The 26,289-nt window shown below is 34.3% G+C and overlaps 1 protein-coding gene across 6 annotated transcripts in view; it reads left to right on the top strand.

The window, feature by feature from the left end:
- The window catches only part of STRN3 (striatin 3), a 59,212-nt gene that overhangs the window by 22,317 nt on the left and 10,606 nt on the right, over nt 1-26,289 (top strand). For 2 of the 6 annotated variants that reach the window (XM_030274604.4, XM_072930197.1), the window contains exons 3-10: nt 2,534-2,607; nt 3,267-3,348; nt 3,630-3,809; nt 4,280-4,412; nt 5,525-5,666; nt 10,895-11,005; nt 17,177-17,317; nt 22,179-22,312. In XM_030274604.4, the coding sequence (XP_030130464.3) occupies nt 2,534-2,607; nt 3,267-3,348; nt 3,630-3,809; nt 4,280-4,412; nt 5,525-5,666; nt 10,895-11,005; nt 17,177-17,317; nt 22,179-22,312 (997 nt within the window). The remainder of the gene's footprint in view (nt 1-2,533; nt 2,608-3,266; nt 3,349-3,629; nt 3,810-4,279; nt 4,413-5,524; nt 5,667-10,894; nt 11,006-17,176; nt 17,318-22,178; nt 22,313-26,289) is intronic. The other 4 variants (XM_030274605.4, XM_030274606.4, XM_030274607.4 and 1 more) reach the window with 4 other exon arrangements.

Here is a 26,289-nt window from a genome sequence, read left to right as displayed (position 1 = left end):
TGGAAGATAAGGGCAAATTTTAAACTAAACATTAAATCAAGAGAAAGCAAGGCATTGACTTAGCAAACTCTAGCCCATCCAACTTCAAGTTAACCAGACACACTTCAGTTGTGTTGAGCCAATAATAATTTTCTCCAGTCTCTCACTGTACTTCTCATATTTGAAAAGCTTAGTGGAACATTGCCTTATTACAATATGGCACAAAGTTTTGTCTCATTTTAAACAGAGGACCTGAGCTAGACAGTCTGACTAGTGCAGGGATGAGCTATGAACATATTCATAAATAGTTTAAAAATATGATTCTGTTTAGTTGGCAGTCGGATTCAGGTCACAAAAAGTCTTCAGGAGCTTTATCAAGTTTTTCAGTTACAGTGTGATTGTCATGAAATGAAGGATTTTATCTTACTGAAAAGGGTCAATGTTGCCATCTACTGACAGTTTGTTAATGAGACTTCCTAATTGCAGTTTTAGCAAAAATTCGTGTAATCTTGAAGAAAATCCTTGCCATCAAATATATATAAGGCACTATAAGGTGCCGTAAGGTTTGAGTACCAACCTGTACTTTCAGTTTGAAAACACTTGAAATAGTGGCTCAGGCATTGGAGAAGGTTTTTTTGGAAATCCTTGATTTTGTCCAGCACATTGTTCCATTATGTGTCTTTACTTGAGAAGTATCATACTCAAAAATAGTTTTTATGATTGATGGGAGCTAAGTGTTGTTCAGTTATTCTTAAACCTGTGGTGAAATGTTTCATTTGGTGTGATAGGCAACTGTATTGCTTAGAGGGTTCTTCAAAATATGGCTGCTAATGTTCTTATGGATATTTTTCGCTTTGGCTCTACTGCAGAACACCTAGCGCTCTGTACCTTGAGATTTTGAGTATTTTTGCAAAGGATCTATGAGGTAGAAGTCAAACTGTGAAAGATCAGTGATAAAGTTTGAGAATTCCAGGATATAGGCATAGGTACTTCAGATGAGATTCCTGGTTGTAAAGGGAGCTGAAGCGTTTTGATAAGTAACTTGGGTAGAGGATATTTGAAGGCTCATACATACTTTCATGGAAATGGTATCACCAAGACCAGTATTTTACAAAGTGGTGGTGTTTTGCCAGTTGATGGAGGTGGTGGGATGGACACAGACACCAGTGGAAAGAATAGTCTTGTTTTATTATTAATACTGAGGTAACAGAGACATAAGGGGATACGTTTGATAAAACAGAAAGCATATTACTCATTTGGCTTTAGCAACAAACAAAAATTAGCCAGGTAATATATCTAATCATTACTATATGAGAGAGAATAGTTATTGATAAGGATACATCACCAATTGCCTAAGTACTTCACCATCATCCAGAGTCACAGTCCTTTTGCAGTGAAGACCTGGAGAAGCCTTCCTGGTAATTGGGAAAATCCTATGTGGTGCATGTCCACTCATAGGTGAGGTCTCAGGTTTGCCCAAAAAGGGGTCCAGCTTTTATAGGCCCAAATCAACAAATCCAAGTGACTTGTTAGCCTTTTATGCAGAAAACATCTGGTTCTGATGGCATGCTTTCTAACCAGCCAGGGCCAGAGCACAGGCCATGGCTGGGAGACTTTTTGCCTAAAATATTCCATTAACAAGTCTCTAGGTATATAGGTTGGGAGGATTTCTCCTACTAACAAGCCTTTAGGGACATTAGTTGGGAGAATCTCTTAATATATCTTAGATAAGGTTATACAGATGTCTCTACAGCAGCCAGTTTGGCATTAAGAACAACTAATATAAATTTTTGTCATCTATTTTTAACTCGAGAACCTTGATCACATCATGTTCAAGATTCATCTTGTAAGTCAATTCAGGCGTAGGCCTGCTGTTCAGGCCCTAGCATATCAGATGGAGAAGTAGCTATTAGGGTTAGGGAATTAGAGATCAGAAGATGGGAAGGACTGAGGTGCATCTGCATAGGAGGACTAAGTAGAAATTGGAAGCTAAGCCTCCAGTCAGTGAGAAAGAGAAAATCCAGAAGAGAATACAGGTGATGAGAGAAACAACCACTCTAACATGGATCTTCTGAGGGATATGTATCATAAGCAAAGACAGAACAGGAGACCAATTGAAATGGAAATTGAAAGTGGTAGGATAGGCAGGAACCCCAAATAGGAAGTTCATTCGTTGTGATGTAATTGACTACCTATGACAGTGGTAAAATACAACTATGAGAACTGGAAAAATTATTTCTGCTAAGTTCTTGTACCTGCTGGTTTTTGAAAGGTTCTCTTATTAGCTGATACACAGGAAAAACCCCACGTTCTTAGAGAACACACTAAACTCTTGTCTGTAAGTTATTTGATAATTGTGAGTAATTGTCAAAATACTATCTCAAAACTGTGTTCTTGAAAGACTAGAAGTAATTGATGCAAGAATTATCACAACAGTTCTAGCTGGGTTAATTGTACTATGTTGGTATGGTTGCCTTAAATGGGAACAGTAGAAGGTTTTGAGTTGATCAAAGTCTTGTCTACTAATTTGATAAACATCTGCATACTTTTTCAGGGCAAAATATCATAAATTAAAATATGGCACAGAATTGAACCAAGGTGACTTGAAAATGCCAACTTTTGAATCAGGTAACTTTTTAACAACAAATTTTTGTCTGTTTAATTTATTGCAGCTTTCTTCTCTTCACCCCTCTCTTAGGTCTGTTATAGGGAATATATCTAGGGAAGTTGTGGGGTAAATGGGGTAAATATTTTTTAATCTGAAAATCAAAATTAATTGACTTTTTTTTTTGTTTGTAGAAGCTCTGAATGTTTTTATCTTAAATAAAGGAAAAGACTCCAAAGAAGAAAAAATAGTCTATCCTAACTGCTTTTCTAGAGTGGATTTGATTTTGCAGTTGTAAATACCAAGTTGATAATACCAGTTTTGCTCTTCAAAGTATTGCAGATGGAAGAAGGCATTTCTCCTAACAATGCTGGGCTCTTTAATAAGTTGAATTGCATTTTACTGGTTTTGAAATGTTGGTCTTTGGGAAGTCTTTGGGCCTGTATTTGTATAGTGTACCTTAAAATTTTCGTCTGCAGATTTTTATGCCAGCCTCTCCCTTCCTTCTTCCTCCTTTCCTTCCCTTCCCCAACTCCTTCTGTTTTACAATGACACATTTTGGGTACATTTATACCCAGTTGAAACTAGAGATCATTATGAATATTTCTGACTTGATGGGAATTTTTGTTTGTGTCTTAAAGCAGTATAAGTTAGATGTTAACTATGACACTGTGTCTTTCAGAAGATACCAAAGATACAGAGGTTCCTGCAGTACCTCAGAACAGCCAGTTGACCTGGAAGCAAGGCAGACAGTTACTGCGACAGTAAGTAGCATTGTTGGATGTTGGTGTATTCTTACTTTTCCTTGCAGTTTGAGGAGCTCTATGAAACAGACTAACTGAGGTGGGCAAATAGTGATTTGTTCTTCAGGATCTTGGAGTCCTGAGCTTTAAGCAGTACAGAGTAAGGTTTTCCATGTGAGAGGGATAGTGAAGTTTATTTTTCCTTAAATGATACAACAGTAGCAGTCATTTTTACGATGAATACTAAGTTTCCTTTATCATCAAATATCCTTTCCTCTTTTTTTTTCTCTTAACTTACCTAGGTATCTTCAGGAAGTAGGTTATACAGATACAATATTGGATGTACGCTCCCAGCGGGTAAGGTCTTTGCTTGGGCTCTCCAATTCAGAACCAAATGGTTCAGTAGAGACAAAGAACTTAGAACAGATCCTGAATGGAGGTGAATCTCCTTCGTCAAAACAAAAGGGACAGGAAATCAAAAGGTAAGCGAAGAGATAAGAAATACATGAAGCTTGTTTTGCTTAGTCATTGATATGTACTGGTCAGTTTACACTGAACTTTTGGCTGGAGAGTCTGTGAACACCTGTGAGTGTAGCTGACAACAAAGAATCATGAACTTAACTAAAACTGGTTATACATAAGAACATATACCCCTATTACATACATACATATATGTTAAACTAACATAATATACAGGAAAATTGTGTGTTGACTGTTAAATTATGTAATATAATCACTTTGGAGTTGTTATTTTTAGGAGGGAGTCTGTTGAATGGTGCTTTCGTAATAAGGACTTAAACAGATGTAGAAACTTCTTCATTCAGTGATTTCTTGTTTTGCTGGTTTTTGAGTTCTTAAACTGTCAGGTAGCAATTTTGTTTAATCTGGTTAAGCTTCTTAAATCTCTTCAGCAAGTAAAATGGATTCTCTCTTAATGTTTTTATTTATATAGGAATTCTGGTGATGTTCTTGAAACATTCAATTTCTTAGAAAGTGCAGATGATAGTGATGAAGAAGAGGAGAATGACATGATAGAAGATATTGCAGAAGGAAAAGAAAAGCATCGGATAAATAAGAAACACAAAGTAAAATAATTTTTTTCTCTTTATAATAGACCTGAAATTCCTTTTAAAAAAATATTTTTTTCCTCCGGAGATGATAGAGATATGTAATGTTAAAGTAATTGTTGCACTTTTGTTATCTGAACGGGTTATACATAGATGCATTACCAAGAGATTTGGTTGTTTACTTAATACATTACATTGCAAACTTCAAAACAACTAACCAGACTGTTTGCAAATATGAATGCTGCATTGGATTTTCCTGAATAGTTGGCAGTATGAGCTTGGCTTGATGTAAGCTTTAAATCTCCAAACTGATTTGTCAGGAAGGGGTTTTCACCATACCTTGGGCTTCTGGTAAAAAGATTAGTCAAGCATTGAGTTGCATCCCTTTTTTTTTCTATAAAAGTCTGATAATAAGATTATAAAGTAAATCTCTAAGTGTGTATGAAGATCTTAGACTTACTTTTTGACTTTTGATAAAGCTTTTTTTTAAATAGAAAGCAAAAGGGTAGTTTATAGTTATCTTTATAAAAATGGTCTCTTTCTGCAAAAGTAAGAACATTTTGCAAATAACCTCACATGGAAAATTTCTTGAACTGGATAATAAAATAAAACTTTTCACTGATGTCTTAGTAGAGGGTTTGTTTATTTTGTTTAAGGTGAAGATATGGTTAGAAATAGTAAAAAGACAATTTTCTTAAAATGCTCTATATTCCAAGCTTATGCTTTAACATTGAAAAAGAACTGGAAAGCAGAAAGAAGGAAAGGCTTCTGGACCAGTAGAAAGCATAGTTTGTAAGCTCTCTCTGCAGAGCTATTGATAGGGCAAGAAAATTAACAAAGTTTTCTAATTCTTACCTTAAATAAAGAAGTGAAAGCTGAGGTGCATGGGATTTTTGTTGCTAAAGCTAGTGTCAGTGTTCTTTTTATTTCCTAATGTTCAGCAGACTGCACTCCTCTCTTTTTTGTTTTGATAAGCCAACTGAGATCAGAGTTTCTTCTGCATTTTAAATTGAAAAATATTTTCCCCTGCAACAAATTACTCAGTGAGAATAGCCAATATATCTTGTAAACTAAATGACTAGAAAATCTGTTTATGATTCAAATGCAGGAAAATATTTATCTTTTTGCAGATTGGTAATGAAGGTTTAGCTGCTGACCTTACAGATGATCCTGATACTGAAGAAGCTTTGAAAGAATTTGACTTCTTAGTGACAGCTGAAGATGGTGAGGGAGCTGGAGAAGCTCGAAGTTCAGGAGATGGAACAGAGTGGGGTAAGACACTAATAAAAGCATTTAAAAATAAAGTAAAACTTGTTCATGGTACTTCTTAAGGGTTTTGTAATACTAAAATGGTGTGGATGTGTGGATGAATGTGGTGATAAAACATTGATGCTTAGAAAATGATATATTGTATGGTGAAACTTTCATATATATATGTACGTATATATGTTGTTGTAGGTGCAAGTACAGTTGTAGTTACATTTCTTTCAGGTTTTGTTTCTGATTTCAAAACTAAGAGAAGAATATTTTCTTTGTTATATAGGAAAGGCTAGGATTCCGAATGTTTTTATACCTAGATTAAATTTGCTTTCAAATAGTTTTCTTTTTTTTTTTTTAATTTGCTCCTTATCAGGACCTTCAGACTTTTTGTACCTAAGTTAAATTAATTCTTGGGTGTACTTGAAAAATGGACAATTAGTTGTTTTATTTTTCTGAGATTTTTAGATATTGTTGCTAATATGGTTTGTATTAGCAAAATAAAAAAAAAAAAAACCAAAACCATTTCTAATAGCCCAACCTTTTATTAGTGACTTGATGTGAAACAAAATATGTTAAGTCAGTAATTTCTGCAATCTACATGTTTCAAAAGAGGAGATTGAAGGGAGAAAATTTGTATAAGGAAAAAATAGTGATTCAAGTAATGGGTATCTGCCTTTAAATGGGAAATCGGCTATCTTAATTTCTGAACTATGATACAACCGATTTTGTACTTACATACTGTAAGTCTTAAATTGTAAGCCCCAAACTGCCATTAGGTCATGTTGTTTGAGCAGTTTATGTGACAATGAAGTCATACTTCAATATACATCCCAGTGAGCCAAGAAAATATAAAGATTTACAAAACTTAAGTAATGGCCAATCTTCCAGGAAAATAATACAGTCTTGATTTTGAAGGTAGCAAGGATTTGAAACCATTCTTTCCTAAAAACTAGTGTCAAAGATTAGTGACCTTTATTTTTAAAACTCAGTCTTATTTCTAGTTGGAAGATGAAGCTGAAGAAGCTGTTACCTTTAGTTTTGGTAATAAATGTCTATTTATGGTATCATTTTAATTGCTTGCTCTTCCCTTTTGAAGTTGATGTTATTTGAGCATTTTCTTGATGGTATTTTCATTTAGGCACATAGGCAGATCTCTTGGTAAAAGATGTCTCGTAGCACCTGAAGCAAGAGTTTTTGACTTTGCTTGCAACATTTCTTCAAATACATAGTGATGTGGAAAATTGTGGTTCTAGTATCAGTATTACTATAGTATATAAAAGGCAAGATAGTTTGATACTATAATTCTTGCAGTCAAAGATTTATCCATGGCAGACTGCTGAAACCTACTGTGTTGAACTAGCTTGTCCATTGAAATTCCAAGTTGTTGTTTCTGAGGATTACTTTCCTGTGTGTTCTATGTCTGTCATTTTCTCAAGTAGTTACCAAATTCTAAGGTCTCTTAAAAATCAGATTGACACACCCACACTTTTCATAGAGCTGTTTGAATGTTTTTTATAACATTTTAAATGAACCCATAACAAAATGAGGCAGAGCACTTTAGGAGTTTGTATGCACTTGTGACAGCTGATTTAACTGCAGCAGTCCCATTGCTACCAAAAAACTTATATCTGAAAATGGGAAGGAGGAAATAAAACATAAAGTTAGTTTCATCTTTCAAAGTATGTTCTCAGTTTTTCTGTATGAAGACAATTTTCATAAGTTTTTTGTATATTTTGTAACTTACTATTCAGTCAAAGACATGCCTACAACTGTAGTAGCAATATTTTTTTCACAGTATGTCACTGATTTTAGTACAGATATTCTTTCCTTAAATGGGCATTTAAGGATACAGTCCATCAGATCATGGGATTGTGTTACTTTTTAAAGATCAGTGTAAATATGACAAGACTTCTTTGTTAACTATCACAAATAACATATTAAATACTGTCCCACTTAAATGCTTTCTAAAATAAAATAATACATGACTTAAACCAATTTATTTTATCCTGTCATGTTATTTTAAACTCTATGAAACCTGTTACTTCAAATATCCAGATCAATCCAGTTAGTTATTTATGTTGAGGCAAAACTTAATTTAAATGAATATGTACTATTACTTCCTAAACAATTCCATCAATTGTGAACTTAAATATTTCCATTAAAATCTAAATTTTACTTCATAATGTAATAGTTGCTCTGTTTTGTTTTCATAGTTATTTCTTTCTTCCTGTTTTTGTTTTCCTGTCATTAACCTCCTTCTATCACTTCTTTCCTTTGCAAACATTTAAGCATTCTAGAAAAAAAAAGTTAATATTTACTTCTCTAATTAGATATAATGCTTTTATTTCCATTCTGGAGAACATATGATGTTTAGGCTCTAGATTGCCTAGTTTTGCTTCAGTAATATTTAGAGTACTTATTTGCAGAGTATTATTTGTATGTCCTACTTTCAATATCCTAAAGTATTTCAGTCCCAAATTTGATAGTTACATTTTTGCTGTTGATGACTTCTTGAAACCTGTCACTGAATGTTTTGAAGTTTGGATTGCATTTCTTTCCTGCTGTATTATGGTTTTTTTATGGACACATTATATTTTATGTAAGTGCCTTAGTTAACATGCTTTGAGTGTTAAATTAATTCCAAACATTGTGATTTAAAGTGTCCTGTTATGCAACATGTTTTACTTAGGAACAGCTTATCTTCAAAATAGTGAAAGATGAGCAAGGTCAAGCAGTGTTAAAAGAAGAGTCAAAGTGATGTGACATACTAAAAAAAAAAAGTAGAGTTTTAGATTTTAAAAAAAGTAAATTCCTTGTGGCAAGAAAAAATGCATTTATGACTTCAGTTTGCTTAAGCAAACATCAATATATACATACTGTTATATATTGCGCTACATATTGCAGATGTCACTTATTATGTAGTCTCTTTATTCTGCTTATGGTTTCATATGTTCATTACTGGATTTCTCTTCCTCATGAAACACAAAAGTTCTCTTTACAGATGGACCATAAGTCAGAGAATGACTGTGCCCAGAATTCTGGGTGGCAGTGTGTAACTGAAATTCACAGTCTCCTGGGCCATCTTCAAAAAACTTTTAAAAAATAGAAAAATTTAAAGCCAGCATTTCTCCACTCACTTATACAGGTCAGTGGACATCCTGGGTCCTCTGTGCTGTCCTGTATCAGTTTAAGGCAAAGAAGGTCACTCTTGGGGGCAATTGCAGAGGTCTTCTAGTTACATGGCTCTGTTCTGAAATAGCCTATTATATCTAGGCATGCTGGAGAAAACACTGCTGGGTTTTCCTGAAAATCTTGTTTGAAATTCATTTCACAGCCTACCCACATATTCCAAGTTTATGTTTTATCTAGTTTTCTATTTACAGCCTACATTTTTGCAGCCAACGGTGTTGGTTTTGAATATTTATATTTGCAGGCTTGTGCTTTTCCTGTTTTCTATTGACTGAATGAGCCCAGTTCCTTCAAATTCTTTGTCTTGATGTTCAATGCCCTATTTGTTTTTCACACTACAGACATTTTCTAAACTTCCAGTGTAGTAGACAGACTGAACATGTTACTTCAATTTTGTCATTATCTGAACTGTCCTGGTTTAATACACTGCACTTTTAAAAATGTACCAAAATGAATTTTTTTAGAATAGCATTACATTGATGTTAGATGTGGTCATCTTCTGGTTGATTTAATTCCCTAATCCTTGTCTGCAATATGGTGCTTTAGAATTGTATTAATTAGTTTTAATTATATTTTAATTGAATTTTCTTTTAATTGCATTTTAGTGGTTTTGATTTTTTTCCTCTTTGACTGGGCATGACTTATCTTTCTGTGCTTCTTGTGTTTTCTGAGTAATCACTCTTCCTCTCTGTCAATGCTTAGGCCCAGTGATCAGAAAGACTGAGGTCTTTGTGTTTGCAGTTTGGTAGATGTAGCTGTAGTTTGGTGTAGGATATCATTGTTCTTTCTCATCACCACAGTTCTTTGTGGACAATCTCAGGGGACTCTGCCATTATGCTCCCATTTCATGTTTCACTGCCCTTGCCATCTCTGTATTCCACCTCTTTGATCAAGATTGTTATTGAATGATGGTAGATGTATCAGTATTCTAGGGTATCTGTCTGCTTATTCGTTGTCATGTTTTGTCATGAATTATGTACTTAGAATAACTCCTATTGTTTTTATTCTAAATGCATGTTACTTTGTTTCTGCTGTGTATGACTCCTCGTTTGTACTTTCATGATTATAATGGTTATATCTTCAAAAATGGGTACAATCATATTGTAAATATGATTGGAAGTTGGGAACTGAGGAACTAAGTCTTGTGATTTTATGCCTAAAGAATTTGTGAGTATAAAGCTGAACTGGCCCACAAACCAAGATTGGTTGCTGCCTGGTTGTCTACTAGCAAAAGTGCTTCTGCAGATACTATGTTTGCCTTGTCATAGAAACAGGTTTATCTTTTTAGTAATTCTAAGTTTCCAGAAATGATTGAGATGGATAGTCTAGAAAAGTGGAGACCTGACTTTTCATAAAGAGTAATTAACTCTGCAATATTTGTCAAAAAGAAAAATATATGCTTCTGAAACTACTGTGGAATGTTATATTTCTGCTAATTATGATTTAATTTCTGGAATGCAGTGGGATGTCCACCAGTGCAAATTACTTTTCTTCATCTTTATGTGAAAAACTGTATTTATAGATTTGTTTCTCTGGTTATATGTAGGAGCAAGATTTCTTTCTTGTGCATGTAGAATGAATGCGAAAGGATGCATGGTGGTCTTCATGAATAAACTGGCACTGACTTACTCAGCTTGCATTTTCATGAGAGATATAGCATGAATGCTTTTATTTGCTTATTCAACACTGGCTGAATAATTTCTTAACACTGTCTTTCTAAAGATGCAGTAATTGTTTCTGGATACCAATGATTTTTTGTGTATTTTGAAGTATCTAACATAAACAGTTACTTATGAAGTTTAATTTGTTTGCTTCTTGGTAACAAATTAACATACAATTTTCAAATATGTAACTGATAATATACAGTGCCTTGGAAAACTGTATGAAATGAAAGTTGGTCTTTTATAAACTTAAAACGGAGACTGCACCTTTAAAATAAAGATTTATTAATAACTTTTATTAATGCTCTTATACAGCTATGACAGTAAATCACCAACAGCTTGCATTGCCAATTGCTGATTTGTTTTCTTTTAATAATATGCTGCATGTAGACAAAGATGACCTGTCCCCAACTGCTGAGGTTTGGGATGTAGACCAGGGACTAATAAGTAAACTGAAGGAACAGTACAAGAAGGAACGAAAGGGGAAGAAAGGGGTAAAGAGTAAGTGCAGATTCTGAATCTTGTAATGCAACACTTTTTTACCTATTTAAATAGAAGACATTTTTTATCATGAGTTCTGTTTGTTGTTTTGTTGTTTTTTTTTTTTTCCATTAAGCATCATTTTCTCTAATGGGGGCAACCAACTTTAACTTTCTACCTGCTGAATGTGAATATGTCAAAACTTTTGACAGTCATTTCATAAATGAGAAATGTTGAAAAGACAAAAATTCAGGGTTAAAGAGGTTAAGAAAACTAAATGCATAGAAATATTAGTGTAAAAATAATGAACAATTTGCATTTTGAGGACAATCCTACTCTTAAGTTTTCTGAATGATTAAAACTTCATTTGTTTCTTAAAGTATAATATTGTGATACTGTTGTGGGACTGGTGATTACTGGGCTTTTTTGGGGATGTTGGGGTGGGGTTTTTTATTTACTTTTTGGTTTTTCTGCTTTATTTTAATATGAGCTTGAATCAGTTGCTATTTATGGGCTTGTAATTAGTTTTACAGCCCCAGGCATAGAGAATTAGGAAATGCCTGTAAAACCTTTTGGTGGCTTTATTTAGGAGATAATCTTCATTTTATAATGCCCTTCACTTTTCTGTACATTTACCAAGATTTTATTTGATATCCCTTTATTCCCTGAGTCTTCTCATCAATTGACCTATTTTAACTATGTAGTTTAAACAAAAATTCAGGGTTGAACTACGTGATAAAAATGCTTTTGGAAATTATGTTATCAATTATAACTATAAAGTTTTTAGTGCATAAAGTAGTATTAAATCTGTCATCACAGAATGGTTTGGCTTTGGAGGGACATTGAAGATCATCTAGTTCCAACCCCACTGCCATGGGTGGGGATAACCACCAGACCAGGTTGCTCAGGGCCCCCCCCCCCTCCCCCCTCCCCATCCAAGCTGTCCTTGCACACTTGAGGGATGGAGCACCCACAGCTTCTCTGGACACCTGTTCCATTAATTCATTACTCTTATAGTAAAGAATTTCTTCCTAATATCCAGTCTAAACCTACCCTTTTAGTTTAAATACATTCCATATGTCCGGACTCACAGCTCCATGTCCTTCCTGTGCTGGTCCCCCAGAGCTGATGCAGCCCTGCAGGTGGCTCTCAGCAGAGCAGAGCAGAGGGGCAGAATCCCCTCCCTGGCCCTGCTGCCCATGCTGCTTTGGATGCAGCCCAGGACACGTTTGGCTCTCTGGGCTGGGAGTGCCCATGGCTGGCTCATGTCCAGCCTCTACCCACAGCACCCCAAGTCCTTCTGGGCAGGGCTGCTCTGGTCTGTCCATCCCCAGACTGTGCTGGTACTGGGGGTTGTCCTGACCCAGGTGTAGCACCAGCACTCAGTCTTGTTAAACTTCAGGAGATTCCCATGGGCACACTCCTGGAGCTTGTCCAGGTCCTTCTGGATGGCATTCCGTGTTGCTTTAGAGAAGCTCCCATGGTTGCTATGCTTTTATTTGGAAGTAATTTTTAGCAATTTCTGGAGATAACTAGTAAAAAATATTTTTCCTCAATTTGAAAAATTGTATGGGTATATACTAACTAAATTACATGATAATTAAAATGTAACACTTCCTGATGACTTCTGTAATTATTAAGATTTGAATTTAACAGTTACTGGTCAGTTAGTTCATGTTGGTTGTTTTTTTCAGCATTTTTGCATGACTTGTACACACACATAAACATAAAAGCTTTGACAAAGCAAAGATTTTTAGTCTTTGCTTTAATGAGAGTCTACAGTAATCATCTGCATGCCAATGTGTATCAGCATTTAACATGTAAATCAGTATTAAAATTATATCAAATTTGCATTACATATTTGGTAGGATTAGAAATTTATTTTTAATACCAAAAGGGACTTATTTTACTTGAAATTTTCTTACTAAATTCTTTACATTTTAGACAGTTTGAACTACAGTGTCTGCAAAGTAACAAAGATTTCTTCATCTAAAGGAATTTTGAAATCTTTAGTTCACAGAAGGCAGTATTTAGGAGACAACTGCGTGTGACGGTGCTGAGAAGTGACATAAGTCACACATAAACAATAATCATTGCTTAGCATTTTGAGTTTGAATTCTCCTTTGGGAAACCCTGAACACATATAGTCTTACAAGATGGTTTGTGAGATTCTTTGCTTGTCATAGTCATGATAGTTTCTGAAAAAAAATTAGCCTCTACATCACTGAGCTAATTGGATGAGACAACTCCATACACAGAGTAAAAGTATGCATTCAAGGTTGGGCAAATTCATTTAAATATGATTTTGTAGACTTTTTTTGCTCAGCTTTTTAACATTCTGAAACTGAAAATAATGTTGAAGGGCCTTTTTATTCGTGCCACTCATGTCTGATCATTTGGGGTCTTCATCCTGAATACATATCTCTTTGTTGTTTTGATTTCAGAATTTGTTTTGAGTACCATCAGAGCTTATCTGTATGGTAGTATTTATCATCATAAACATCAAACAAATGTGCATTAAATGTCAACTTTCGCAATACTTTGAAGACAGCATAATAAGACCGACATTCTGATGGGTTCTTTTGTTGGATATGCATCTGAAACTGTCATAATCTGTATTTGCACTGTAACATAACCAGGCAGACACAGCCCTGGCCTCAGGTATTGAAACTTTCATTCTACATGTACACATAAATAAGTGAACAGAAGTAGATCTGATACTATAAGGATGCTTCTCTAGTGAGTATCCCTGTTTCCTTTTGGGTGGGTATCTTAAGGTCATCTTCTGTCAGTGCATACATTTTCGTGAAGTAATATTCTTGTTGGCTGGGGAAAAAGAGGGTGTCTGTCCAGGTAGCCACCGTGTTATGCTGAACTACTACCTCTTTATGAAAGGATCTTCAAAAATACCCCACCAAAACAATAACAAAAATTCACCCCCTCACAACTTCAATTTTCTCTCTAATGTCAGCTGTAAAATAATGCAAAATCTGTTTATTGAAGAGTTCTTGTGTTAAAAAACGCCAGAAGCAGAGAAACAAACCACACTTATCCAGGACTTACTGTGATACATAGATAAGGAGTTAGGTTTGATTTCTACAAAAGCAGGCTTCTCTTTTCAGTAATATACTGAATTTAAGGCCTCTTTCTTGCCCGAATTTGCTAAGATCAATTTTGGCAGGTAAGTTAGGGGATGGCTGTTTTTCAGATACAGCCTGTCACCTTTGCACAAGTGGAGCTGTTATGTAGCTCATTTCATTCTATCAGATCAGCATAATGTATTCTCAGTTTGAAAGTTTTCACATCTTGTACATATATATGTCTATATCACTGTTGAAATTAAGGTACTTTTACTGTTTTTCCTTTTCTTTTTGTATTTTTTTAATTTCTTGCTCTTTTCCCTCAGTTTAATTGTTCTGTACTTACAAAACAGTATTTGTTCCATTCACTTTCCTACCCTTGATTTCTGGAAATAGTATAATAATTGATAGGACTGAAAAGAGATCTGATTTTTAACTTCTTCATTCCCATCACATGTTCTTGACATACAAGTATCTCTGTGTTACATTCAGACTTTGGGCTAATACATCTTGGACCTAATAGAACTCTGCTTAAGCTTCTCAGACTAAAACTTCTCATCACTGAATATTCAGTTATCTATTTCACTATTGATCTCTGAAGGACAATACACTGAGATGGTACTGTAACTTTTGCTTCTGTTCATACCAGGTTTATCAAAATTTTTTTGTTGAGGGTAAAAAGGTCATCCCGTTTTGTGCCTTGAACATAGTTGCTTATGGCACATTCTTTTCTTTCAAAATCTCCTTGTAACATTTACAATACTTGAACAGTTATATGAGGGTACACTTGCACTTACTTGAAAGCAGAAACTTTTGCAGCCTTCTGTAGTGGTGGCACAGTCTTGAATATTGACATATTTTTCAGCATGAAATGCACAGAACTTGTTTGGAACAGCAGCTGCTCCTTTGTAAACTTCTCTCTGTATTGTATGATGATTGAGGCCTGTTCTGAGGTTATGCCTGAAGGACAAGAAGTGCCCAAACATACTGATAAACACTAAAAGGCTATCAGTCTCCTAATTAGTGATAAACTAAATGAATGGCTGCTTAAAGGTAGCAGAGCAGAGGGGCTACTTCTAGTTTCATCTGAGTATGCTTCAAGACAAACTTCTCATGCTCATGTTTGGCATCAAAGTACCTTGAGAAGGTGCTTTCAGTTCAGATAGAGTAAGAGTTTATAAGCCATTTATGGCATTTTGCATCAATGTGTTGAACAGTTCATGCATATCAACGTGGAGAACACAAATGGTGTTTTCTTGTGGAAAGCAAAGGGTTTGTTAAAGTAAAGTTTAGGGTCCCAGTCATTACTTTTATCCTGTCACTTCATTGATTGCTCTATAATGTCTTCAAGAATAAATCTGCTCCTGGTCACCGTAGGTGCCTGGCTGATGGCCAACTGTAATAAAGACAAAGACAAGCTTTATAGTCTGTATGGTGTAGGGATCTGCCCATTTTAAGAGTGACTTTTCTTATGTGACGTCTCACCTGCTGGCTGCAATATTAAGTACTATACTTCAGAAATTAAATCCTTTCAGTATAGTACGTGTTAGGAAAAAAGTGTGTTGGTTCAAAAGTGATTTCTCATTATTATTTTACATTCACTTCATCAGCTGGGATCACAGGTTTCTAGACGTTCTTCTACAGGAGAGTGAAATGAAACTTAACTGCTCAAGTCATCTCTTTAGTGAGGAAAGCTTTTGGAAGCCAGTTTTATTCTCACATTGCTTCTGGGTAGCAGTCTTTGTATATTTAGCTAAAATACTAAGTATTCTGTGAAGGAAAGAAAAAAATACCGAAAGCAATAAAAACATAAATATAGGGAGTTTTATTACTTGGCAAGATGAGAATGTTTTGCAAATATTAATGAGAATAGTTATATATAGCATCCTTTTAGCGGTATGTGGGGTATACTTCCTGTAATTCTTCTTCAAGAAATACTTTGTGTTGTCATCCCTCTCTGCAGGGAATTCTCCATTATCTTCAGAGAATTCTGTTATTCATAGACACTTATTTTTGAACACATTGATTTGAACCAGTAAGATCTAAAATGATCAGATACTTTATGAAAGTGTATTTTAGCGTTCAACTGTTTGAAAAATGGTTCTGAGTTTGAGAAGTCATTTGTAATCATAGTATTTACATTTTACTTTTTTGGCAATAAAGGCTTTGGTTTAGTTTCAGTTTCCTCTTTAATAAATGTGAGATGTCACCTAATATAAGAACTTACTCACTAGTGCTTCCTTTACTAAACCCTGCTTGCAGTCCCAGGAAGGGCTGTTTTACTGGCTGAAATTTGGTTATGTCTTCATCATTATGGATTGTTTTCTTTAAAGAGGTTCTCTCACTGAAATACACTTTATAATTGAAGCTTGACTTTTGGGTGTAGAAACTATGAAGGTGAAAGCAGGAGTGGATTTAGTAATTCAAAGATATTTTAAATTATACTTTTTTGTTTGCTGATGTCTACATACTAATTAAATGTACATATAATTCAGAATGCTTTGTTTCTAGAAGCTTACTTCTATAATAATTTTAATCTAATATACATCTACAGTTTCATACAGTGGTGGAAGCATTCTTACTGCTGTGTTTAACAAACACTTCATATACCATTCAAAGCAGGGAAAGTTAATTGTTCGTTGCACCCCCATTATGAGTTGTCTGTACTTTTGTTCTAATTTTTAAACTTATTTTTAGTTAACACTCTGTTTTTTAATGTTAAATTGTTCAGTATAGTTAAAATTGTGTAATATTATTAGAAAATGTTTAATTCATACGTTTTTTGTTTAATAGTGAATGTTCTTTTACTATTTGGCTTGACTTTCCAGTAGGGCTGTATTTTCTCTTTCCTACAGGAAATTGTAGAATAGATCTGCAGAACACAAAGGAGTTATTCTTTGATTTAATTAATTAAATTTGTTTGCATGTAGTTTTCAGATTTGGTGTATTAATTCCTACTTTTGGTTTCCAAAATATTACTAAACAAAAGCAAAGCACTATTTATTTGAAGGAGGTCCCATCAGTAATTATTCTTATTTAATGGATTTTTAGACTTCAGTCAAGTCAAGCGGTAGCAATCAAATGAATTTTTGCTGCTGACATTAATTTACAGGAGTCAACAGGACAAAACTTCACGACATGATAGCTGATCTGGGCGATGATGAGATACCCCACATCCCTTCAGGAATCATTAATCAATCTAGGTCACCCTCTTCTAGAATGACTGATCATGAAGGTGCAAGAGCAGAGGAAGGTACAAAAAATTCAGCTACTTACTATATTTCAGGAGGTTTCTTTTAGAAAGCACACATTTATTATCCCCTCTGTAAAGCTGAATGCAGTTGCAGATTGCCACATTATTATTTTACTTGCAATTCTTCCTAAATGGTTTTATGAGAATATGGCTTGAGTTTCTGTGGCTTTTAATAACTCACCATTATTTCATACATTTTTTAAAATAACTTCATGTACAGCAGTGTGTTCTGACACTATTCACTATTAAATCCCTGTTTGGAGACACCCCCTCAATTAGCAAAGCTTTCACAAATTGGTTGTTATTTATTGAGAGGAAAAAAGGTGAGTATTAACATTTGATGAACAGTTTGGATTTTAAAATGAAAAGTGGTGATTTCAGTTATGGGACTAATTAGTCTCTTTTCCTCAAATTTAATGTTCTCTTTTATAAAATTCCCTTGGTGTACATATACAAATTTACAAAGACACTGTTTATTTAAGTTTCGGGATTATCTTTGGCAATGAAAATTAGTGGCAAGCTATTATATATAAAGTAAAAAATCTTCTATTTGGCTTTTAAGTTTTTTGTTTTAAAGGAATGATTTTCCTGTTACTAGCTTTGAAATTAGAATACCATTATGTAAATTGTCCTCTGCTTAGAACATATTAATTCAAAATACTTCAGTGTACTCAGATTTGGCTCTTTTAGGATGATCTGTGACCCATAAGCCCCAGCATGGTATCAGCTATAGCAGAAATAGAATTTGCTTTACTAGTGATTCCAGGAATAGGTTTGTTCTCCTGTTCTTTTTCACCCTTGGCCTCACAAATACCTGTCAACAGACAAGCAGAAAACAATCCCAAACCACATTTCAAGGAGACTTTTTGTTGCTCTCCCAAACTGTCATTTTACAACAGTCGTCTTATTTACTGCCTTCCTTTTCATCTTTGTTTTTATTTCCATCTTCAAGATGAAGCAGTATCAAATTTACCTGTGGAGTGCAATTGAAAAATCTACAGATGAAAATCCACTTGCTAAAACTTGTAGATGTATATTTAGGTTGTTTTTAGGTTAGTACTTACATGCTTAAGGTTGCCTTTTAGCCATGTTTAGGTATTAAGGCCATGTGACCCTACAGTTACAATTTTCTAGGTCTGTCTTAGGCTGTTTTTCTTAGGCCATACATGTTGTGCAAAGGAACACAGTCACAAACCTTGTTACAGACAGAGGTGTTGTCTCAGGTAAAAGCCTTACATCTAAAATAATACTGAACAAAATATTTTTGAGGAAATACATGCTAGGTTTGAATTTGATAGGGACTAGCTTTTATTGCCTGGTTCTTGTAACACAAACACTGTGTTAGCCTTCAAGTAAAGAATGTTCACATTGTTAAAATAAACTTTCATATTTTTATTTTTCATGGTGTTTAACATGTCCACGTGTTTTAACTTGTCAGTGTAGCTTGCTCTTTATTAAGAGTAATAATATCTCTGTCATCTTAGCTGCTCATTTTGGTTTCTGCATAGTTTTAAATTTGAATATTAGAGTGTAAGTTCTTTTATTTCTATCCTGAATGCTATGTTGGCTTTTTGAGTTTTTGTCTGTACCGTATGGTGCAAAGGTGCAAATAAACAGGCAATGTTGCATTTGAATTCCTTCTAGGTGTGTGACAAGGCCAAATACTTCATTACCATAAATTACAGATTTTGCACCATGCAGTACAAATACAGGTTTTACTCAATTATTTATTTAGCTGTGTTCTAAAAGCTAAGATTTTGCAGATAACTTTAGGCTTTCTTCCTGGGATACACCAGCCTATGCTGAGGAATTTTATCAAACCATAATTTTCTTGTGACTGTGTGGAAGTTTTATGCCACACTTCAAAATATTGCAGTTCTGACATAGTGGTTGATAATTTTTTCTTGAAGGGGGTTCAGGGAGGAACTGGCTCTAACTGGTTTAGAGTATCTCTTTCATCCTCGAAAGGTGTGAGGGTTTTTTGTCAGTTTGGATTTTTTGTTGTTGTTTTTTGTTTGTTTGTTTTTCACTCTGAACTCCCTGGTTAAATATGATGTTGTACCATAATCACACTTGATAATTTTGGCTATGAGAAACTGGTGTTTCCATTTCAAAATATGCTGCTACTTTCAGAAATGGTGTCTACATGATTCTCCATCCAGTGTAGAGAGAATTACTTTCTTCACTGGTTGTTTTTCAGTTTTAATATCTATAGATTGCAGGGGTGTCAATCTACAGATTGACAGAAAAAAAGCAGTAACAGCTAATTGCTTTGATATGAACAGCTGCTTTTCACGTACCACATATTAACTTTGTGGGAAACAAGGTTAAGATGTCCCTGTTGTACAGTAGACAATAACAGCCTATATGAGCATACATATCTGATCAGAGATTAAAGCAGTTTCACTTTGTACAAGTATTATTTCATGATTTTGACTTAATTATGTATCATGTCAAGAACTTGAAGGTAAGAAGTGCTGGTTACGATTGGCTAAGCAAATATTTCATTATATGATTTTATATTTAAATGTTTACTTCACCTAATTTCACCTACAAAAGAACTTGTACTATCACATTTTAACTTTATATTTATTGATTGCAAACTCAGTTAAGCATTTATATTATACTATGAGAATAGTATTGTATTGTGTGTTAGAAAAAATATTTGTATTTTTTTCCTAGATGGAAAGCATTAAAAAGTAATTTATTTAACTATCATTTGCATATATCTATTGGTGCATTGTTTTGGTATCTGAAGATGTAGGTCTTTATTTTTAGTAGCTGTAACATCATGCATTTTTCATTGTGTTGCTATTCTGTCTTTTCTTTTTTTACAAAAGCAGTTTGCAGTCATTTTTTAAACTTCACAAATATGCATCACTTTAAAATATGAAATTCACAAACAAATTATAGAGCACACTGGACATACATACGGGCAACTTTAGTATTGAGAAGTACTCTTCTGAATTTTGAGTAGCATTAATTTTGAAGCTTTAAACAAAGAGATAGTTACTCATGCAAACAAAACTTGATGAATTTTTAGTATAGGTTCTAGATGTGGTGGTCCTTAATTTTTATTATAAAGCATAGGAAAGTTTATCTGTTAAGGTCAGGTGACATTAGTTTCACAAAGAACTAGTATGATAAGTTATGGGGCCTACCTAAACCTTGTGGGCCTGTCCTAAAGATCAAATAGGGATAACAGGAAAGTAAATATGTGTTTTGTAGGCATATGTCTTTTTTTATGTTTTTTTGTAGGCATATGCTTTTTTGTAGCATTCTTATGAGTAAAACTTGTATAGACTGTGAATATTTTTACAAAAGGTGATTGTGCATAATTAGAATATTGTTTGCTCTTCTAATGCAATTGTAGGAGCAACAGTGTGTATTCTTAGATTATGTTCTTAGATTCTCAGAAACGGTTGTATTGACTATGCTAATGAGGTTACATTTCTTAATAGTGCAATAGTTCTGAAGCATTAAAGCCTGTTTTATACTTGAGAAGTGATGTATTTTGATCAAGCTAGACTGGCTCCTTTTTGCCTAGCCCTAGCACTGGTGCCAGACATTTATAACTTTACACCTGGTTTCAGTTACTTTTGTTCCGTGGGAGTGGATCAGAGCTAGGTTACTGTTCAGATAGTGGCCATACAGAATAATGGAGATATGTGTTTTAAACAGGTATGTGTTAATTATTAGTCCTCTTGGAACTACTTCTAGAAGACAAAACACCCAGGAAACTGGAAACTCTTTACTCTGAGATTGAAGGGTTTTCTAGGAGGATAAGAAAAAAGGAGTGGCATCGAAGTGAGTCCATAACTCTCTCTGCCAGATCAGTAAAATTCAAAAGTCAAGCAAGTTTAATTTTTCAGGATGTCAAGTATAATTTAACATATTTTGCAGATGCTTATACTTAGCTAAAGTTCACACAGACCTTAATTTTACATACACTACTTAACAAGTGTTGCTATTTCTGAGAAAACTATTTCCCAGAAAACTGGGAAGTAAAATTGGCTTCTAAAATGTGCTGAAGCATTGCAATGTTTAAGCCTTCATTCCTATTCCTTGTTGCTAAGTAGGTATTTGTGGGTTGAGGGAGATTTACAGAATCATTGAAGAGGGTAAAAAATATGGGTGAATATTTTAAACTTTATTATTCAGATGTGAATTTATAGTGAATAGCTATATATAACTTTTATTCATTCTAAATGATAATTAACAGAAATGTTAAATTTTAATTTGAGGAAGGCATAGCTAGACAAATGAATATCAGTTGAGTGTACTTTAAAATTAGAATCAAAAGTTATGCTGAGAAACTAAGAGAGGAAATGAATAAATAATAGATGTTTTCATTTTTTCAGTTGTCTGAGAAAACTCAGAGCGGAAGAGATTTTTTTGCAGGAGTCTTTTGCTTGAGTGATTCAAAAATATTCAGCGTACAAGTAGAAATATTTGACTAGTATAAAAAACAAACACACATTTGCAAGTGGATAGAAGGCAGGAAGCATGGTATACTGAATGAAAAACTCAGCTGAGAATTTGGAAACCTGGGATGTACATTTGGTATTGCAGTGTAAAGTAGTGTTATTCAAGTCACTTTTCAGTATCAACACCTCTGTAAAAGTAAGTTGAAATCAAATGATGAAGCATGATACAAGAGTTGTGTATATAATGTGTGTGTGTTTGCACATGCGTGTGTGTCTTCATGCTCTTGATTTTTGTTTTTTTTAGTTGGGGCTGTATGTAGTGCATACAAGTTCAATTTTAAGCTCTGCTTTGCTGTTAAGTGATGAATAATGCAGCTTTTTATCAGTTTGAATTACTCTATTGAGACTTAAAGAAACTGTTTTGTTCTTTGTAGCTGAGCCAATAACGTTTCCACCTGGAGGAGGCAAGTCATTTATTATGGGTTCTGATGATGTGTTGTTAAGTGTACTGGGCCTTGGAGACCTTGCAGACTTGACAGTAACAAATGATGCAGACTATAGTTATGATGTAAGTGCAATTTTATTTTAAAATTCTTTATACAGTTTAACCAATAGTAGTTGGGTTCCCTCTCCTCAACGCTGAACATTAGTGATGCACTTCTTTAGTAAAAGCTGTTACTTGGAATGGAAGAGCACCTTGCAAATAAGCTAAGTAATTTGGGTTACCAGAATTAAGTGAGATGACTTGGGTTTTTTTCTACATCAATAATTGAATACAGGTTTTGTCACTGGGAGGGGGAATGTATTATGACATAAAATACATATTAATGTCTTAACATGACCAAAATGACAGTTACACATTGAAATGAAGTGTTGAGTAGGCATGGCATGAAACACAAATATTGATATTAACTTAGTTATTTGCTGTCCTTTTGATGAGTAAGTAGGGTTAACAGCATACACTGTATATATAGTAATTACATATTTCAGATGTAAGCTTTTAGGAGGTATTTTTATTATAATTCAGAGTCTTCTGGCATTCCTTTGACCATATTCATTAAGCTTCTACCAGTAGTGTTAAACAAATTTTTCATTGGCTGGTAACATAGGATGGCTGGTTAGGGAAGTGTTCAGGTAAGTTTTGCATGAAGTATTGTATTTAAAAAGTCTTGTATTGGCTTGACTGCAGATTGCAACTTTGTAGTGTATTGCTGTCTTTTGTGAACTACAAATTCTTTATAAAACAGTGTGTAGCCATTTTGCTTATTCTTACATGGAGGTATATTTAGCGGCAAGCCAAGACTAAGATCCAAAAGCATTGCAGTTATTATAACTGATGCCAGCTAACAAAAGTGTTACATAGGAATCTGTGCTACTTGTGACAAACCTGACAAAAGAGTTTTTGTGGTGCGAAGAGTGATGTAGAATAGAGGTTACCTTTGCTCTTGGGAAACTTAAAGCAGACAATAGCTGATGAATACACAAATATGAAGTGCTGCCTGAGCTAATAATAAATATGTAGTAGCAGCACACATTTGTTAAAGGTTAGAAGGTGTTAATCATCCTGTAGATTAAGTTGATCTTACTTTTTCAATGTAGTTGAATTTTCAAAATTTTTTCACTGAAACCCTTAAACCCCTGAGGTTCTTTAATTTCAGCTTGGTTTGAGAGCTGAGTGGGAAGAGGTTATCTCAGGCTCTAATATCTGGTGTATACAGGAGACAAAAGATAGAAATAGAGTTTTTCTTACTAGACAATTCACTGGAGATGAGTTGTGATTGACTGTGATTGTCACTCAGTTTCCCTGCTTCTTGTCCAGTCTTCCTTTCCCGGTACTCATAGGATATTTTCTTCCTTCTAAAGCATAGCTGAAAAATGCACAGTGGCTTCTGACTCTGTGTGTCAGAGAAAAACAGGTATAAAATAACTCAGATGGCAACGATTTTTTTTTTATATTTAAGATGACACTGTCCTGTCATGATTTTGAAGAGACTGAAATTCAGATGCAATAGGTTTGTTTTTCATCACGATGTTTCTTTAGGTTAAAAATTCCATTATAGTTTTTAATTGCTGAAGTTGTTCCCTCATAGCCATGGATTTGCAGCACAGTAAGACCATATCTTGCACCTGTAATACAGTACTTGTAGGGCATCGTAGTCTAATGCCCTTGTAAGCTTAGGTGAAGTCACCTCCTTTTCCAATGTATCTTCAGGCAAGGAGTTGTGATAAGTATGTACGTTTATGTGTAAGTAAAGCAAGAACAATGAAAAAACCTCAAACCAGAACACTTAATGCATTTGCTCCCAATAGATCCATGCTCTTCAAATAACTTTTGTGAGCCATTAGAGTGCATTAATAAATAAAGCCACAACAGGCTTCCATTAGCTTTCATGCATCACTCTTTGATGAGTGTTGTATTTTGAAAAGGAGAAGATATGAATACAGGATGGGGGTTAAGTACGAATCCTAAGAATTTCAACTATAACTCAAAAGATTTCTGTATGTTTGAATAAATTCACAGATCATCTCCAAGACTAGTCATCTGGTAGTCATGTCTTTTTTGTTATCTAGTTACTTATATTGACCTCAGTGCATGTAGTTGTTTGCATGCTGAGAGAATAATGTTGCCAAATCAAATGCCCCCATTTGTATATTATTTGATTCCATAGCACTAGAGAGTGGTGTTTTTCTACAGTACGACTGACTGAAAAATGGAAAGCTTTCCTTTATCAGAGCATGTAAACTTGGAAATCTCCAATAAGTTAAAACATTATCAAGAAAAAAAGTAACATTAAAACATAAAAAGACACTGACTGCAGTTATTGATGATTGTTCCCTAAAATTTTTGTTTGCTGTTGGGGAGTACTAGTTTGACATAGGGAAATGCATGTCTCCTTACAATGTGTTAGGATTCTCTTGACTGCAGGGGCAAGGAGGATCTTCATTCCCCGGTAACTTTTTTTTTGGTGGGAGAGAGTTGGTTTTTTTTTAGTTTGTTTAGCTCAGGTGTAGTTGCAGTCCAGTTTGCCTGTGCTTTACGAGGCAGAATGAATGGGTGTTTGATCCTTCTTGGTCTTTAGAAAAGTCCTTTAAAGTCCATGGAAAAAGGGAGGACCAGCTAGTGAACTAGTCTGTCTTCTCGTGACTTTGATTATCTTGACAGTGTGTGTGTATATAAATATCCACACAAAGATTGATATATACTGTCCCATTTCACTACTTTTCCATTATTCTACTGGCCTATTTTGTGAAATAATCCCACATTTATCCTTTGTAATTATCAGATCCCTTTTCCAAGTTCTTGACTGTGTTTTCTGAGGCAGGGTTGGGTTTTTTGGTTGTTTCTTTTTTGGAAATACATTACTGGTTTACTTTTTTTCTTAGAGATTGGAAGGACCATATGTATCAGCTCTTCTCTTGCTGTTAAAATACAATGATCCATTAGAAACATGGATAGGGAAAAGAATTTTTAAAAATAGGTTTATATATAAGTAGATTTCTAGTAAGGTGTATGTGGTGTCTTCTAAAAGAACCATGACGTTCCAGTCTGTTTTTAAAATTAAAACTTCAAAGCTATGCTTAAGATAGGAAACGTACCTTACTTTTCATAATTTGTGTAAATTCCATACCTTGCATTTTAGCAGATTTCTCTGTACTGCTGAAAACAAAATTACCCTTACAACAATCTTTTTAAGAAAACAAGATAGAATAAACTCTTTTAATATTTTGTAAAATAAGGATCACTGTATCCAGTTCTGATTATCTTGAATGACTTTTCATCACAACTAGATATTGTAGATGTTGGTAGATATTGTGTGGATGCACATTGCACCCAAAAAATTGAGTCTTCTACATAATCTGGGATATATCATGTGCTAAAATTAAGGATGGCTATTTGAAGCTTGTATATAATATGCAGTATAGTGCTAAATAACTTTAATCTCAGTAAAAATATTGCAGTATTCAGTGTACTCTGAAGTAGGAATATTGCAAACAAAATGCTTTGTAAAAACAAATGTATTGTTATAATATATGTATATTTATTTCTTAGTTGGTATTTTAAAAAACCCTAAAAATTCAGGTTATATGTCTGGTATAACAAGTTTCTGTGACTTGATTTGAATTAGGTAAAGTTTGCACTTAGGACAGAAATTTACAGTAATATAATGGAAAAGCAAATGTCTGCACATCTGTAACTGAGATCAGCAAATTTTACTGTCTGAACCTCTTTGCTTTGTTGGTTGGATTTGAATTTGGTTTGAGTGAGTAGTGATAATTCAATCCAGATTATAGACTTGGTCCAAGAACAGTTATTACAGTACATGCTACACTATTGTCTGAATTATATGAGTATCTGTCATTTTCAGTCCTGACAGATGAAAGATAGTAATATTTGATTAGCTATGGGAGATTTTAATTTCATGTTACTGTTCCTGAAGTTAGTTTGAGATGTCAACCTCTTCTGGCCTACAGTGGAGAAACATACTTTAACAATTACACGCTGAAATAGATAGTGTGTAAGATGAAGGATACAATTAGCTTCCA

The sequence above is a fragment of the Taeniopygia guttata genome, chromosome 5 (assembly GCF_048771995.1).
Source record: "Taeniopygia guttata chromosome 5, bTaeGut7.mat, whole genome shotgun sequence".
Classification (NCBI taxonomy): domain Eukaryota; kingdom Metazoa; phylum Chordata; class Aves; order Passeriformes; family Estrildidae; genus Taeniopygia; species Taeniopygia guttata.
Note: the sequence above shows the minus strand (reverse complement) of the source record. Positions and strands in the feature narration are given on the sequence as shown.